This window comes from Sander lucioperca, chromosome 9 (assembly GCF_008315115.2).
Source record: "Sander lucioperca isolate FBNREF2018 chromosome 9, SLUC_FBN_1.2, whole genome shotgun sequence".
Taxonomy (NCBI): domain Eukaryota; kingdom Metazoa; phylum Chordata; class Actinopteri; order Perciformes; family Percidae; genus Sander; species Sander lucioperca.
The window spans coordinates 8,628,125-8,646,163 of NC_050181.1; the positions used below are offsets into that span (position 1 = coordinate 8,628,125).

Sequence of the window (18,039 nt, forward strand, 5' to 3'; positions counted from 1 at the left end):
TGCTACTACTGAAAGTTTAACAAAGAGTTGTCACACTCTCACAGCTTATCTGCTTCATCAGGACTGTTTGGGTGCTTTGATTAGATTTGATTGACCCCAACTATACGTAGTGAAAGAAATCATTAATAATAACAGAAACCAAGAAGATGTGTTCACATGAAAAAGAACATACATCAAATGTTAACAGCCAAATGTACTTTTTGATTTCATTAATGAGTAATAAAAATAAAGGTTTTGAATTTGCACGTTTAGATTTGTGAATGTGGTAGCCTATTAAATTAAACAAATGCTCTTTTTTAAATCTTTTATTATTAGTTATGGATATCTTTCCACGGAGAGTGAACAGAAGTGAAACAAAACCAGAATTGTTCTAACTTGGGTGTGTGATCATGTTCAGTTTAACATGGTGCATTGGATTTTACGTGGAAGTGCTCATACTGTAGCTTACTATTATTTCAAGTAAGTGGGGGAGGTTCATTGTCATAAGACCAGAACCATTGCAGTAAGATTCTAGTCTAAATTGGGTAAGGTTTTCTTTCAGTATGCTGGTGTAATGGTTGGAGTGAAATAAACTGCCTTATTTAATTAAGAATAAGAAAGCTTTTAATGCAATGTCTATATACTATGTTGTTATTTATAAATATATTAGAATTAGTTTTTCAGGGCCTATGAATTACAGAGAGACTAATGTGTAGTTATACATGGTGTTTAGGTGTAGTGCGTCCTCAGCATCATTTGGTGGCAGCACTGAGGCAACAGTTTGTCTCCGCCCCAAACAAACAATTCGACGAGGAAGAAACCATCAACAAGATTATGCGAAACTTGTTGTGGACTGTCACTTCAGTTCTATCGTTTCAGTAAGAGGGATGGGAGTCCTACCAGGGAGAAGCCTTTTATGTATACTTTTTTTAATTATAATCCTCTCAGAGGGACATTTTCGATGGGTAAGTGTAACCTGACGCCCGTTTTCTCGTAACTAAAACATGACTCAGCTCGGTCTGCCGTTGCTCGTGTGATGTTTATTTGAGGCGGCGGCTAGCGAAAGATTCAGGTTGACGTAGTTTAGCTATTAACTTGCTCTTCATTCAGGGAAAAATAGCGTCAGCCAGTAATTGGCTTAACAGTGGCTCAAACATAATAGCTAGCATTAATGTTCGTTGAAAACTAAACCAGCCTTGTAACGTTAGCGAAATCCAAAAAGGTATGACGTAAGATGTTAGCTTTGACAGAGATGCGGGTTTCCCATGTGTATATTATTGTATCCAGCTGAACTCAGAGCGGATGGCGAAAGAAGTTTGATGCTGTCATGTCTTGACAGATCGAAAATCACCCTATTTCAACAAGTATTAAAATAAAGCCTAGGTAAATGTGTTCCAGTTAATGTTCTGATTACAACAAACACTAAATGTGCAACGTTAGCAAAGTTATTCAGAAATCAGACGTTAGATGGCTAGCTAGGTAACTTAGCTTGCTAAATTAGTTGGATGATCAGTGTTTGACTATGTAATGACTCTTTTATGTGTGAAATTCTCTTTTTTATTTGGATTTACCAAGTGTACAGATAATGTAGCTAGTCATTGGGACAAAACAGAAGACTTCACGGTTTTTTTTTTTAAACAACTGTGTTAAAGGATAAAACAGTAATAACACATGAACAAGTTAACGTTAGTACATAGATATTACAAGATAAAAGACAATACAATCTTTGGGGTGTACCTTGAAGATATTGATGTTAACAAAAAAGATTAATTTTAAACGAATGATGGACATAACTTTAGGTGTAATATACAAGGTCTACCTTTTTCCCATATTACAAATGTGTCGTGTGGTAGTTTTGTGGAGATGTTATGTTTTTTATTAAAACACCTTACATGTAGGTAAATCCAGTCAACTTAGGGTATTTCTGGTGAAGATGACATTTAAAAATGGAATGGAAACCTGTGTCCCTGATCTATCAATTTGATTTGATTTAATCGGATGAAGTTAATCACTCACTCGCTTGTCATCAGTAGTCTCTCTACTTCTTTGACTTCATTGTTTGCACTCCTAATCACAAGGTGATTAGGTCAGCCCACTGCAAAGCATAGAACTACTTCAGAGCTATGCTAAAACATGAATCTGATTGATCAGTACTGTTTCAAGATAATATATCAGCATCCTGGTTAAAACGACAAGGATGTTGCATGAGTAAAAATATTCATTATTTGGAGACTGCACTGGATAAGCAGAAAGGATTTTGCAGAAACGTGTGTTTGGAAGTTGTTTTTTGTGGATTTGGAAACATCAGGTTTCTGTTATGTTTATGAACCACTTTAAACAAACCTTGCAGAGTTCTGGTTCCTACTCAATATAAACAAGTATCTTACAACTAGTTCTGAGTCTTGCAAGTTTACTTTGGACAAATACTGTAGTTGGTATAGTTAGAGTACTGGCCTAGTCTGCAGCTGCATAAAACTCCAACTGAAGCAATAACGACATAGCAATGTTGCCCTTGAACTCAATCCCACAAGGCACAAGCAGGACAGAGTGTAACACTGAGCTTACTCATAAAACAGTTTGTAGAGTAAGTGAATTAACTTCCCTAACTCCCCTTCCCAACAAAGAACGCATGAGAACTCTGTTGCTGAATAGACGGATAACAGAAAACTTTGACTGCAGAAGGCTATACATAGTTTAAAAATGTATTATACATTTAATTGTGATAGTATTTTATTGTGTTTTCTCTAACATATCTCTAAGATATCAGTTATAGCCATAACAACAGTTGAGTGTTATGTTGCCGTAGAAATCTGACCACAGTTCTCCTTTCTCTGGCCTAATGTCAGGTTAGTCAAACTGACTCTCTGTCTGTAGTACAAGGCTTAACCTTCAAATGCATGCTCGCAAGTAAACATTTTTGCAGAAGTGAAATTTTTTATTTTCAGACATAAAAAGCACGAGATATTAGAAACACAGGAAATGAAGCAAAATGTAAAACCTCAAGTTACCTTGAGGTTTTACATTTTGCCTCATTTATAGCTACAGCTTTAACGTCCGATCAGAGTCTAGGGCTTTTGAGCACCCCAAACTCGTGTGATGGTCCACTGTAGCCTTGAGAGGAACTAAGTGTGTTTTGTTCTTGTTGTCACTAGATCAAAATAGAAGTAGGCTCCTAGCAGTAAAAAACTACATAAGATTAAACAGACTGCAAAAAAGAAATATACTGAACACATACCAACATACTGAAACAAATGAATAGCACTGCACAAATGATCACTGTGAAACTGTGTTTTTCTTGTCTTTCTGTCAGGTTGAGGCCCAGCACTGTGTGTGGTATGGTGAGTGTGGGGAATCCGTAAAGGTGCCTGGAAAAAAGTACAACTGCAACTACACGGGTCCTCCCCGCCCCCTAGATGCTAAGGGCTATGACCTTCTCACGGTACATGCCGAAATATACAGTATACATATGCAGTATCTTGATGCTTTTGTCCTGTTTTCACTGACATTTGATGCTTAAACTAATCTATTGTAACATACTTCTGCTTTCCAGCTGTGCTGTGCTTTGTTTTGCACTGTGTCTACTGTCTACAAAAGTGTATCAAAGTGAAGTCATTCTTTTTGTGTTTACATGCAGGAGCTTTGTCCTGGATATGACTATGGAAACCGAAGCCTCTGCTGTGATGTTAACCAGTTGCAAACTCTCAAAGGGAGTCTCCAGCTGCCCCTTCAGTTCCTGTCTCGGTATGCACTGCAGTTATAACATTAACTAATGAAGCACATGACATTCTTAAAAGGGCATTATCATTCCCTTTCTGAATTTCTGAGCACAAAGAGTAGGAGCATCTGGCCTTTTGAATCTGTCAGTATATGTGCTGCTCAAATGTTATGTTGTTGTTTGAACATGCAAGCCTTGGCTTGTTCGTGTTCCAAATAAAGGGTTAGAGACAGACTGGCTCACAGGCTTAATGACATGGCATCTTTTCTTATCTTTTTAGGTTTTATTTACTTCATTGCATTTGTTATTTCCTTGTTTTTCCATGCAACTGTTATACACTCTCAAACTTTAACTTATTTTATTATTCTGTAAGTTATTCAATGACCTCTTTCTTTCTTTCTTTAAATTCTGCTTCTCACACTCACTATGTCTGTCTGCAGGTGTCCCGCCTGTTTCTTCAACTTGATGAACCTCTTCTGTGAGCTTACATGCAGCCCTCACCAGAGTCAGTTCATGAATGCCACGAAGATCGACAAGCCCAATGTAGTGGAAGTCCAGTACTATATTGGACAGACATTTGCTAATGGTGAGTTCTCAGCCAGATGTTGATTTAGTCATGAAAAAACGGCTTCACCCTCGTTATTTGTATGGCATGTCACATCGGCTGAGTAGACGTCATTAGTTCCCTACTTAAACATGAAGTCATGCTCTTGGTTGTGTAATTCTGTGGGTGAGTAACAGTCATAACTGTTATTTTTGCTCAATGAAATCGGGGATGGGCAATTTAACTTCATGGAAATCTTGAGTTTTGCACTAAAGAAATCAAATTTGGCTTTTTCAGCCATGTACAATGCTTGTAAGGACGTCCAGGCACCATCCAGCAATGTGAAGGCCTTATCACTGCTGTGTGGGAAGGATGCAAAGGACTGCAATGCTACCAACTGGATCCAGTATATGTTTGATATTAACAATGGACAGACTCCCTTTCCTATCATCCCAATATTCACAGGTAAATCATTTTGTGCTACTTTTAAATATTAGGTCATGATCCTGCTGCAGAAAAATATCCCTACTGCTTCCTTTCTGCAAGTTAAATAGATGTTCACCTGTTGCTCTTTTGTATCATTAATTCACCATGTTTTATGCTGTTTCTTTGCTCTAGATGTCCCAGTGTCTGGTTACACTCCCATGAACAACAAAACATATGCCTGTACAGAGGGCCTGGAGGACGGTTCAGGTCCCTGCTCCTGTCAGGACTGCACAAATGCCTGTGGCCCCAAACCTGTACCCCCCCCTCTCCCTCCTCCCTGGACAATCCTTGGTATCGATGCCATGACTCTCATCATGTGGATCTCTTACATGGCCTTCCTGCTTATCTTTACTGGAGCTGTACTGGGAGCTTGGTGTTACAGGTAAAAACTGACTGATTCTTTTTGTTGTTGTTGCTTATGAGGCATCCTGCTAGGATTCATGTGTTATATCTGCAAACCAATCAATTGGTGTGTGTGGTTCTTTGTGCATACAGGAAAAGGACCATCATGTCTGAGTATGGCCCCATATTGGACAGCAATAACCCACTGTCTCTCGACGGTGATAATCCTGACCAAGGTATTGCAATGCATGAAACAAGTGAAATTGTTTGTCTACTTTCTGTAATTTGTTTGTTGGGTCACTAATTGCATTGCTCTTTAGGTGTAATGCATGTAATGACATTGTTGTATCATTGCTGTATGATGTAAGCTAACTCCCAGTCTTTTTCTCCTCTTAGTAAATGCATCATGCTGTGAAACATTGGGTGAGCGATTCGAGAATGCTCTGCGGACCCTCTTCAGCTCCTGGGGTTCCTTCTGTGTGCGGTATCCCTCTGTGGTCATACTGGGCAGCCTGATACTGGTGGTCTCCGCCTCTGGGGGTCTGGTCTATATGCGCATCACCACAGACCCTGTTGAGCTGTGGTCATCTCCCACTAGCCAGGCTCGTCAAGAGAAGGACTACTTTGACAGCCACTTCGGACCCTTCTTTAGAACTGCGCAGCTCATCATAACCACTCCACTCAAGGGAAATTTCACCTACTCCCCATACTTTGGAGGATCAGATGTCCCATTTGGAGCCATCCTAGACAAAGATATCCTGCATCAGGTTGGTTAGTGGGAGAGGTCAATTTGGAAGTTAGAGCCACTGTGTGTTTTGTAAAAAGAAGTATTGTTTCTGTCACCAGATTAGACAGAAACGTTGCATGGGAAGAGCAGCTGCATCTCTGAAACTGTGGTTTATTGGTTCTTCTTTCCTTTTTCTACTTTCTTTTTTTCTAACCTTAACAAACCAGGTGCTGGATCTGCAGCTTGACATTGAAGGCATTGTAGCCACATACGAGGGCCAAAACGTCACCCTTAATGACATCTGCTTGGCTCCGCTGGCCCCGTACAATAACAACTGTACCATCTTGAGTGTCCTCAACTACTTTCAGAACAGCCATGCTGTGCTGGACCACACCATAGGAGACGATTTCTTTGTGTATGATGACTTCCACGACCACTTCCTCTACTGTGTCAGGTGACTTTTATTTTATTTTAAATGTAAACCAATAAGATGGTACTAATATGGTCTTATATTTGGCATTTCCTTGTAAACGTAACGTCTTAATTGCCAGCAGAAGTCTGTTTTAGGTTTAGAAAATGTTGATATAGAAAATACATCAGTGTCGAAAATAAACATCTGCAGCTCACAAGATTCTATTTTCTCCAGACACTGGTATCTGCATTTTCTAAGAACTGTTGTGGGGGAAAGATATTCTTATTTCCTAAAATAGCACTATCAGACTTCCTCATTGGTTGTCTCACACTGGTTCTTTATCTGTTATTCTAACCTCCACTACAATAAGGTCAGGTAATGGCAAAAGCTGTATGAATGACTGGGCTAATCTAATAATGACTGTGATTTTTCAGGTCATTAACTCTGTTGGTCTTTTCTTCCATAGTGCACCAGCATCCCTCAATGACACCACCCTCCTCCATGACCCCTGTTTAGGCACTTTTGGCGGCCCCGTCTTCCCTTGGCTGGCCCTCGGGGGTTACGATGGTGAGCTGGATGAGCACCTATAGTGGGCAGAGAAAGAGAAAACAGTGGTAGCTTTTTACCATTTACAGCAGTTAAATAATCTGTTAACAACCTCTCTGTAGATTCTTATATTGCACTAAGAAATTAAACTAATGTAATTGTAATTAACCTGCTATATGTGTAAATGTTAATCCAAAGTTGTATCAGTAACACTTGACATTGTGCTCTTTGCTAATGGTGTAGTGTTAGCGATGAGGTGGAGCCAATGTGTTTTTGCGTAACCTTAGTATTTGTAATAAGCCCTACACGGTTTATACAATAGGAACACATTTGTGCAGCAATCAGGTTACAAGTGCGCTGTTTGAAATGATAATATGGATATAATGAAGAATCTCTGATTATCATGAGAGCTGCCATAGCAACCAACCACAGCCCTTTATCTAAGAGAGCCATGTTTTTCCAGGGGGAATTTTATCTGTGCTGTTATTGTTTCTCCATCAGATTGAGTGCTTAGCTTTAACTGCCAGTTCAATAATTGTTGTTGATGTGGTTAAAAACAGAGGTTTGTTTAAGCGACTTTTACAATGAATGTGTCTTTTTTTACAGAAACCAACTACAACAACGCCACTGCTCTCGTGATCACCTTCCCACTCAACAACTACCTGAATGACTCAGTTAGGCTGGGCAAAGCTCTGGCATGGGAGAAAGAGTGAGACAACTACCTGTTTCTAAAAACCATTAGAGAGAGCTCTTTTGTCTTGCAAATGTAACTGTTAATGGTGTCCTTGCATTTGCATATTCTATTTGTTTGCATGCATTTCAGATTCATCAAATTCATGAAGAACTTCAAAAACCCTAACCTGACCATAGCCTTTAATGCTGAGAGGAGTATTGAAGATGAAATAAACAGAGAGAGCAACAGTGACATCAGCACCATAGTAGTCAGCTATGCCATCATGTTCATCTACATCTCCCTGGCCCTGGGTCACATCCACAGCTGCAGGAGACTGATGGTAAGAGCCTAAGCACGATCCTCATCATGCATTTTATTTTTTAGCTCTTACGTGTCTGTTGCTATAATCCATATCTGAAATCATTTCCAAATTACGCAGTGTAACTCCTCTTTCCTGTCTGTGACATAAGAGTTTAACAAACTCCTTTGATTCACCAGAACTAGTACAACATGTTTGACAACTTCCTTCTACTCAAGCGTAAAAGGGTGCAGCGAAAGGGAAGAGCATGACTGATCCTCTATCTTGTTGCCCATACAGGTGGACTCCAAGATTTCTCTGGGTATAGCGGGTATCCTGATTGTGCTCAGCTCTGTGTCCTCCTCACTGGGGATCTTCAGCTATTTTAACATCCCCCTTACCCTCATTGTGATTGAGGTCATTCCTTTCCTGGTGCTGGCCGTTGGAGTGGACAACATCTTTATTATAGTACAGACATATCAGGTAACATCCGCAACCCCAATACATCAAACTGGTATATAATTACCAATTGATTTGTCACGTGGTTTAGTGCTTACTCTCATCCTAATTATTAGTGCTTATCATTTTCTAGTGCCTACTATTCATTTGTAATGTGACATTTTGTTGTGTTTGCCATGTCAACTGTGCTTGTCTTGCATGCGGGTCTCCCTTTAAAAAGAGATCTTAACTTTATTTTCATGCATGTTAATCCTGCTAAACGTGAATTGTATTTCTGAACAGAGGGATGAGCGGATGCCCCAGGAGGAACTTCACCAGCAGATTGGTCGTATTCTTGGAGACGTAGCCCCTAGCATGTTCCTCTCCTCCTTCTCAGAGACAGTTGCCTTCTTCCTGGGTAAAATACATTACCTATTTAATATGCCATATATGTACACCGACAATGTAAATTAAACTGTGTATATTCTAAATGAGAATGTGCCACCTTTAAATTGAAATGAAAACCAAGAAAGGAAATAGTTTTGTGGAAAGAATCGACACAGTTGCTACAAAAAGTGCCATCGTTTCCTGGTGAGTCACATGCTAATAAAAACTGTTGACTTTTTTTTCTGTAGGAGCCCTGTCCAACATGCCTGCAGTGAGGACTTTCTCTCTGTTTGCTGGCTTGGCTGTTTTTATTGATTTCCTGTTGCAGATCAGTTGCTTTGTCAGCTTGCTCGGCATGGACGCCAGGAGACAGGAGGTGAGACCGACAGGAAATGGTGGTGACATAAAGGAAAATACTGCAGGGGTTACAGATGGCTGATTGGGAACTTTACGTGAAATGGATTTCCTAGAGATTTAACAGCCCCAGTTTAATGTTGTGCAAATATGCGACTGAGTTTTTATGCTACCAATCTCTGCACTGGCTAATTGAACTGATTACTCCCCTTCATTGGTCAACTGTTTGCAAATTATTGAAATTAGCCAGCGCAGTGAATGTTGCTCTTAGGCCTCAGTGACACATTCAGCCTGTTTCTACACATGATTCCACCTTTACATTAGTTACAGACTTCGTCTCACGTGTCTTTTGTGTTTAAAAGGGGAATCGACTCGACATTTTTTGCTGTGCGAAGCTGCCGGAAGCTCAGGAAACAAAGACGGACAGCTTCCTCTTCCGTTTTTTCAAGAAAGTCTTTGCCCCATTCATCCTCAAAGAGTGGGTGCGACCGATCATAGTAAGTACCTCAGTGACAATTTACACATCTGTCTTCATCTCTTTTCAATGGACAACTCCCCATTCAATTGATGGATTTAGTTGGACTCATATTGTTATTGACTATATGGCGATTATATTTTCCTTATAAGTTTTTTTGTCATCTCACTTTGTTTAGGTGGCAGTGTTCGTGGGAATACTCTCCTTTAGTATTGCTGTGGTGAATAAAGTAGAGATTGGACTGGACCAGAAACTCTCCATGCCAGATGTAAGTTTTTGGTTTTTCTATCTTAACTGTGTGTTCATGAATTGCTAGTGCTTGCATCTTTTTAATAGATGTGGGCAAAGTAGAACAGTTATACTTTGATTATTTGATTAGCACTTACCAGTGATGTAGTTTATTTTCCAGCAGATTTTACTGCTCCTGTCATTCAAACAGGAAGCTAAATCAAGTATTTGAATTTCCATAACATAACATTTTTGCAACAGTCTTCCCCATACATCATGTATAATAGCCTTGGTTTACATTCCCATACTGCTGGAGGTCTATTCTGACAATCTGTCTCTCCATCTAGGACTCGTACGTGCTGGACTATTTTAAGAACCTGAGCATGTATCTCCACACTGGAGCTCCAGTGTACTTTGTGGTAGAAGACGGTCTTAACTACAGTAGCCCAGAGGGCCAGAATGTTGTGTGTGGAGGAGTGGGCTGCAACAACGACTCTTTGGTCCAGCAGGTCTACAGCGCCTCACTCATCAGCAACTAGTAAGTCTGAGCTATGAACCAATTACATCACAGGCGGTTTAATTGCACAAGACACTGTTGATATTGAAGATAAAAACAAAAATGAGTTGCAGGAAGTGTTTGAGAAACTTGTTTTAAAATGATTTATGTAATCACATAAAACCTAAAAAAACAAAAAAATGTGTATATATATATATATATATATATATATATATATATATATACACACACACACACACACACACACACACACACACGTATTCATGTATTTCTCCGAATGATTTGTATATGCGACCGGAAGATGTTTGCTAAATAAGTTTGTGGTGTCTTGTAATCCCATGTGGGATGGGCCAAAATGTTTGGCATGAGACAAAAATAAAATTAAACTAACTAACTATATGGCAGTCAGGCACCTCAACCTGAGTTCAGATTAGGTCATGAAAGGACTAAAGTCCGTCTGATCTAACCTACCGATTATATGAGCTATTCAATTTCACTTTTCTTCTTTTACTCCTAGCACAACCATCGCCTTCACACCGTCCTCTTGGCTCGATGACTACTTTGACTGGGTGAAGCCGCAGTCCTCCTGCTGTCGATACTACAACACCAGTGGGGCTTTCTGCAATGCCTCTGGTAAATTCTTATCTAATGTCAACATGCTTTGAACCCTTGTCTCATGATCCTGGTGTCACAAGCTGCTGTTTGACATAGGTTCAACAGTTTTTTTTTTTTTTTTACACAAAATGCAGTGAAACAAGTAGTGTTTAAGGGCATAATCCATTACATACAAAACATGAATGTTATTATTGTTTAAGCAGTATGAATTGTATTTTGCACAACTAAAACTCAGGTGTTGCAAACAATAAAACTGTATTAATGATTATTAAAAAGCAAAATGTTGGTATAATAATTATTATAAATTATAATTATTAATGCAGCAAAAAGAGTATTCCGTTATTAATAGATCCCTGGTTAATAAAATAACTTGTGTACAGTTAAAAGTCACCTGAGTGTCAGCAGAGGCAGTTTATTTGAGAATGTGGGAAGTAAAATAAAAGTGAAAGGAGAAAACAATCAAATGGTAAAATTCCCCGCTCACATGGTAAATTGCGCAATTCAGCTGCATGCAGTTTAGGAAGGATATGCTAATCACCCACATGTTAACACAGCCATGGTGCTTCAGCATTCAGTAAAGACATCTATAAAAACACACCTTGTTTCACAACTGTACTGTTGATTTTCAGGCTCACAGTGCTCAAATTCTTTATTCTAGTATTTCATTTTTGTTTTCAGTTCATGGCTTTGTCTCAGAACAAATCTGTATATTTCTCCAATCCTGTTGGTTAGATGGATGAATAAATTCCTGATATTGTTTTCCAGTGGTAAATTCCTCCTGCGTACACTGTCGGCCCATGACTCCCAGTGGAAAGCAGAGGCCAGAAGGAGAGGACTTCATGCATTTTCTACCCATGTTTCTGTCAGACAATCCAAACATCAAGTGTGGAAAAGGGTAATATTAGAGCTCTGCTGAAAATTGTCTGGGTATTTTTTATTAAAAACACATGACATGCCATTGAATACTTTCACTTTAACTTCCGTTTCCTATGTTTTTAAGAGAATCTCATCACAGTATACCAGTTTCGTTGTGGTTGGTAATTTGACCCCTCTTTTATCTGTCTCACAATACGTTAATGTCCCTCCAGCGGCCACGCAGCGTACGCCACAGCAGTTGACCTGTATCCTAACAACACGGGGGTCGGAGCCACTTACTTCATGACTTACCACACCATCCTGAAAGAATCCCCAGACTTCATAGATGCTTTAAAAATGGCCCGAATCCTGGCTGACAATATCAGTCAGTCCATGGACCACAAAGTTTTTGCCTACAGGTAAGTCTTGTTGTACTGTGCGTTGTGCCAATGTATAACCATTGATGTTTTTGTGGTGATAATTAGGTGTTTTCAGTTTCACCCACTTCCGCTTTCAGGTTTTTTGATGTGAAATACTGGTAACTGAAGTTTTGTTTGTTTTGAACTTAAGGTTCAAGGGTATTAGAGGGGGGGTTGTTAAGTAGGTCAAAGATAAGCACACCGCAAAAAAAAACATAATAAATGGCAATCTAGGTGATGTTTGACTTTGAGTCTAAGATTTATCTTCCTGCCATGCAACCACTAATGTACTTCCCAATTTCAGATATTGTGGTTGAGCAAAGATTTGAAGAAAAAGGCCTTTTGCGGATACAAAATTAAAATGTCAATGTCTATTTAATGTTAGAATAAGTTGACTTACAAGTCTCTGTAGCAATGCATGACAGCAAAATAGATTAAAAGAAGATTCCGTCCATTTTAAAATAGACAACAGTTGTCGGTGTTCTTAAGTAATGTTCTCTAAAATCTATTTTCCTCGTTTACAGCGTCTTCTATGTGTTTTACGAGCAGTACCTCACCATTGCATATGACACAGCTCTGAACTTGAGCGTGTCACTGGCATCCATATTTGTCGTGACGACGGTGTTGCTGGGCTTCGAGCTGTGGTCGGCTGTGATTGTCAGCATTACCATCGGCATGATCCTGGTCAACATGTTCGGCGTCATGTGGCTGTGGAACATCAGCCTCAACGCAGTTTCCCTTGTGAACCTGGTCATGGTGAGGAGCATCATGAAACACACTGAACATTTACACTTACACTGGGTGGAATACCTGAATAATACCCCAAACACAATAACAAACAATTACTTTAAAAAACATCTTTTAAATTGAAAATGACAATATAAGCTTTTTACAGTATCATGTTTTGTAGCTCAGGTATGAGCACATTTACCTGCCAGTTGAATTGCTTCAGTCTGGGAACGTGGCAGCATCATTAAAACATGTTAAAAAGAAACATTGTTCTAGCAGTGTCACCGTGTCCCTAGATATCACCACTTGTGTTGGTGAACAAAATGTTGTCCTAACCATCAGGTGACTTTCTTTCTCTTACTGTTAACAACTTGCCATTCATCTCACCTGTAGAATATTCATTTCAAGGCAGCAAAAACAAAATTTCTGCGTTATGGTGCTGAGTTGTTTTCCTGTCCTCTGTTGCAGTGCTGCGGTATCTCGGTGGAGTTCTGCAGTCATATTGTGCGAGCGTTTTCCATCAGTGTGAAGAAGAACAGAGTGGAGCGGGCTGAGGAGGCCCTGGCTCACATGGGCAGCTCTGTAAGTCTCACTTTACCTCTTACCAAATTCACAAGAGGAAGCTTTTTTTTATTTAAGTAAATAAGCATGATTTTTGCATGCTGGTAATGTGGATATCAGTGTGAGCAAGCTTGTAGGGCAGGACAAAGCAGTGATTTTTAAGGAAAACCTAATTTACATACATAATCTGCTGAAGATAAAAAAGGGCAACATTTTTTGACTTACATAAATCATTTTGGTTTTCTGTACATTAATACTAATTTTGGTCATCAACACATGACATGGCATTTAATAACACCGTTTCCTTTTCACAGGTATTCAGTGGGATCACATTAACCAAGTTTGGAGGTATCCTAATCCTGGCGCTTTCCAAGTCGCAGATCTTCCAGGTCTTCTACTTCAGGATGTACTTGGCCATAGTGTTGCTGGGGGCCACGCACGGCCTCATCTTCCTCCCTGTACTGCTCAGTTATATCGGTCAGTAATATAACACCATTAAGGGACAAGACATGAAGCACACAATATTTAAGCTCAGATTTAATGTGAAATTAAATCTAATATGTTCTGACTTTATTTTTTCACAGGTCCTTCTGTGAACAAAGCAAAGGTGTTTGCTGCTAACAAGCGCTATGCTGGTACAGAAAGGGAGCGCCTCCTCAACTACTAGCAGGCTGTTTGGGAACAACAATGAACAATGAACTATTTGTCTGAAAGGGACTGTGTGGGTGTGCGCGCAAGCCGTTTCTGTGATTACTGACACACTCATCATCGTTGCCACTACTATGCACGGATTTAACTCAGGAATATACTTGGGAGTAGAAGTGCCAGATGTGTCCAACTGTAAGCTTATTGCTTTTCCTCAGAAGACTTTGGACCCCCACCATTCGTCCTCCTCACACTACAGGACAAGCCTGACTTTGGCATTTGAAGCATGGGTGACATACCACTGAACAAAAAAATGCACTGTATGCTCTGACAGTGTGGAAGTAGGAGAGACACCACCCCCAACATCAGTTACAGACCAACTCTGTCAGTTCCATATGCTATGAGCTATTTTGATTTGGGGAAAAAAACGTCAAAAGTGTAAAACTGGACAGTTTTTTTTCCATGATTTTAAATATATTTACCAGGATGAAAATCAAATGTGTAATGGTAAATTATTTTGAAACTTTTACTTACGTGGGACTTTTGTAGAACTGTTTGATATTATGAATAATTTGTTTACTGGAACAGAGCACACAGTGGAGCTGAGAGATAACAATGATGATATTAAAGGCCCTCATAATACCTGGAATTAACATGTATCATATGTGTCTACATACTGTATTATAAATCATGCCAGCTAGTTGTAGCATTTTCAGCTAGCAATAATGTGTTTCCTGTGCAACAATGTAAGTATTTGGGCAGTAATGTTGTCACTGCAGCATACTGGATTTGAATGTTGAAGGTTTTGGGAGTGTTCACATCCATGTTGGGAGAGCAGTGTAGGAATTGTAGCCCCTTTTACCTTTCGTAGTATACATTTAAAAAAAAAACAAAAAAAAAACAACAACAACTGGTGCAACATTTCATTTTAGAGCTAGTTAATGTCTGACCTTGTGAGGTGTTTGCATGCTTTTACAAAAAACCCTGTGTGACATCAGTCAAGATACGTGTTAATGCCAGGTGAACAGGGTGCTATCAGGCCAATAATGGTTTTACACTGAAGTGTAAATGAGACATTTTGCAGTTACTGAACATAACATTTGTTGCATTAAGAATTAAAGAGACGAAGCTTTACATTTAACTGTAAGTAGCTTCCACAGGACTAATTTAGAAGTATTCCTACGGTATGTCATTTACTGTGTTGAGACAGAATACTGTAGAGTGACTGAATGGTACAGTCCTGAGTTTTTCATTCCAACACAATTAAGTTATTCTTTTTTTATTTAGTTAACTATTAACATTTTGTTACTATGCATACCTCAAAAACTTCCAGTGACCTTGAAAGTAAAGGAATCACTTTGTTTTCAAGGAAACCAAAATCATCCCAGCAGCATGTTCAGCTGCACCTCAACATGTCTGAGATTGGAGCTAGTCGAGATGATGACACATCCAGGTGGTGTGATCCCACCAGATTAATTTGAATAGGGTTGTGACATCATTGGAACAGGATATTATGTTTATGTTTTTTTTTTTGTTTTTTTTTGGAATGTAAGAAATAATTGTGTTGATTAACAGTTTAATGTAAAAAAAATGTTTATGAGCAACCGACTGAAAAAGTTGTAACATGAATAACGAAGAATTGTGCTTGCTAACAGTGCTGTGCATTGACATGGACAAATCATCTCTGCATTGAAGAATATGATTGTGGGAAAAAAACTAAAAAAAGTATAGGAATACTTTAGTTTTTAACAATTTTAACACATATTAAATAGTTATCAGAAAAATATGTGATGGAGCCTGCTTCTTGTTATTTCCCAAATGATTTGTTTTTGTTTTTGCAGATGTACAATTGATTTAATATAATACCCTAGAATAAGGTACCAGTTAAACATAAAAAGCCGCTATGAAAAAATTCTTTAAGTCAGATGTTTTTCAGCTCCTGCCTGAAGAAGACTTCTTGTAACAAAATCTATAGTAGTAACTGCAGCAAATGCGTCAATAGCGTAAACAACACAGTTAAAATTGTTCAGACTGACCACTGTGTGGCGCCTGAATCTGCTCATGCAGCTCTGTCTGCATCATGCTCTCAGTAATTTAGTGGGAGTGACCTCATTTTTATGTCTTGAAGAGAAGCAGTCTTGCCTCAATGAATTACATTTCTGCAGGGTGCAAGTATTACAAATGCCATAAATGCCAAACACATTTAAATGGAGCTGGTTGTCCAGGGTCTATAACTCTGCAGCTTTCAAATATTTACATCAAAACTTCACAAACACATCACTCACTCACATCCCATTTTAAAGTGGCTGCCAAACCCCTGAGCTGTGGACTTCCTCCCAGCGTGAGTTGTTGTGTCTGTCTGTCCTGCCCAGTTGTCACACAAACCTCCAGCTCATGACTTATTTATCCGCTGCTCTGTGAGAGCAGGGAATGTTCTTTGAATCTGGCTGAGAGATTAAAATATTAATCACCTGCAGGTCAGTTTTGCTGTTTGCAGGGGAGAATATACTGGTTATGAGGGCCGTATTATGTAAGATGTGCGAGGCTCACCTCTTACCAGACTCTGACCCGTCCCCATCTTTCATTATGACAGACACACAGATACTGCACACAGCAAGGGGGTTCTAGTTTAAAAAGGTGCGGAAAACATTTGAGAAACAAAACAAGTAGAAAAAGAAACTGCATTAAAATTGCTGTCTTTGATGACAAATGTAACTGAATAACATGAATCCCACATTTTAGGCTAAAAACCAATCACAGAAGTGCATGGCCCTGCTTACATGAGTACTGTAAGGATTGTAATGCCTTTTTATGTTATGTTCAAATTTTGCTTGCCAATGATTCCTAAAATATCAAATGATCTATTAAAGCATACAAAAAGTAATGTTTCAGAAATATTTTAGATCAAACCAAAGTAAAAGTATCAAAATCCTGGTTGAGAAGTGAAACTCTCCTGCATACAAAGTCACTTAGGATGATGTATTATGAAAGAACTCCCACTGAATGACAGGTGACCCTGGATTATCAATCCCTGGAAAAAAAAAAAAATCTCAGATAACAGGACTGGTTAGAAAATAATCTGTCAGTAATCTGGTAACTAATACAGCTCATGATACAGCTATAATTATAACAATCATTTTGTTGAATTGAAGGGATCAAAAAAAGTGTAGTTATCTAAATAATTAAGTAATTCCACCCCAACTAACCTGTTACAGAAATCACAAAGTGACAAAACATTTTTATCCAATTTCAGAAAATGCAGCTTGATTGAAAAAAAAGAGTTGCATTTTCCCCTGATGTTTAGACAAAAAAAGATTCCCCCCAAAAAGGAAAGTTTTGTACACTTAGGTATATCAACAACCCCACAAGGTAATTTCAGCGACACACTCCTTTATAAATAGTGTCTAGTAAGGGAACTTGTAATTACTAATTACTTACCCAAACTACTCAGAAAACAGACTCAGGGGAATTGTTGGGGCTTTGTAAATTATAGATATACATCTGTAAAGTGTCCTGATAAATCCTGTTATGATTTGACGCTATAAATAAAATTGAATTGAAGTAAAGCTGTTAATTACAATATTATAATGAGTGCAAGATGATTCCCAATACTGGTACATTATCAAATATTGTGTACATCAAATCTGCTTCTGAAATTCATTTGTTAAAAGTACATAGAGTGTACTTTGTTCAAATCTAGTCCTACTGTCTCTATGTCCACTAGCCCTTCCCTGTGTTCCCTCTCACAGTTGTCCTTGAACTCACACTGGGGCCTCCCCCACACCTACTTAGATCCATCAATAAATAAGTGTAAGAAGCGTTTAATGTCCTGCTTTGCGTCACTGGTTTTCAGTTACAGTGGGTTCAGTTGGACTCTTGGGGTGGAACAAAAGGGATTAGGTAGCCTTGTCAAACATGAGCAGAGGATCAGATTTTCAGGTCCACCCGCAGTGCTTTCCCCTCCTGACCATGGACCACTTGAAACACAACATTGCAGTTACTGAAGAAAGAAGTTTGGATTTTAACAGATACACTCGCCTGTTCATCAGAAACATGCCTGTACTTTCTGTAAATGTAATTATATTAGCATTTAA

General features: G+C 38.9%; 1 protein-coding gene across 1 annotated transcript; it reads left to right on the forward strand.

The window, feature by feature from the left end:
• The first annotated feature begins 769 nt into the window (after positions 1–769).
• On the forward strand, positions 770–16,825 carry npc1 (Niemann-Pick disease, type C1). Its single transcript, XM_031294460.2, has 25 exons — positions 770–944; positions 3,290–3,418; positions 3,614–3,720; positions 4,135–4,280; positions 4,536–4,703; positions 4,857–5,106; positions 5,220–5,302; positions 5,463–5,833; positions 6,021–6,247; positions 6,672–6,772; positions 7,358–7,460; positions 7,575–7,764; positions 8,023–8,205; positions 8,464–8,578; positions 8,796–8,923; positions 9,264–9,398; positions 9,555–9,644; positions 9,952–10,142; positions 10,639–10,754; positions 11,502–11,631; positions 11,825–12,010; positions 12,535–12,766; positions 13,208–13,321; positions 13,615–13,777; positions 13,885–16,825. Exons 1-25 carry the CDS (start codon positions 867–869, stop codon positions 13,965–13,967), a joined length of 3,819 nt encoding a protein of 1,272 aa, XP_031150320.1. The 5' UTR covers positions 770–866; the 3' UTR covers positions 13,968–16,825.
• Positions 16,826–18,039: the final 1,214 nt, after the last annotated feature.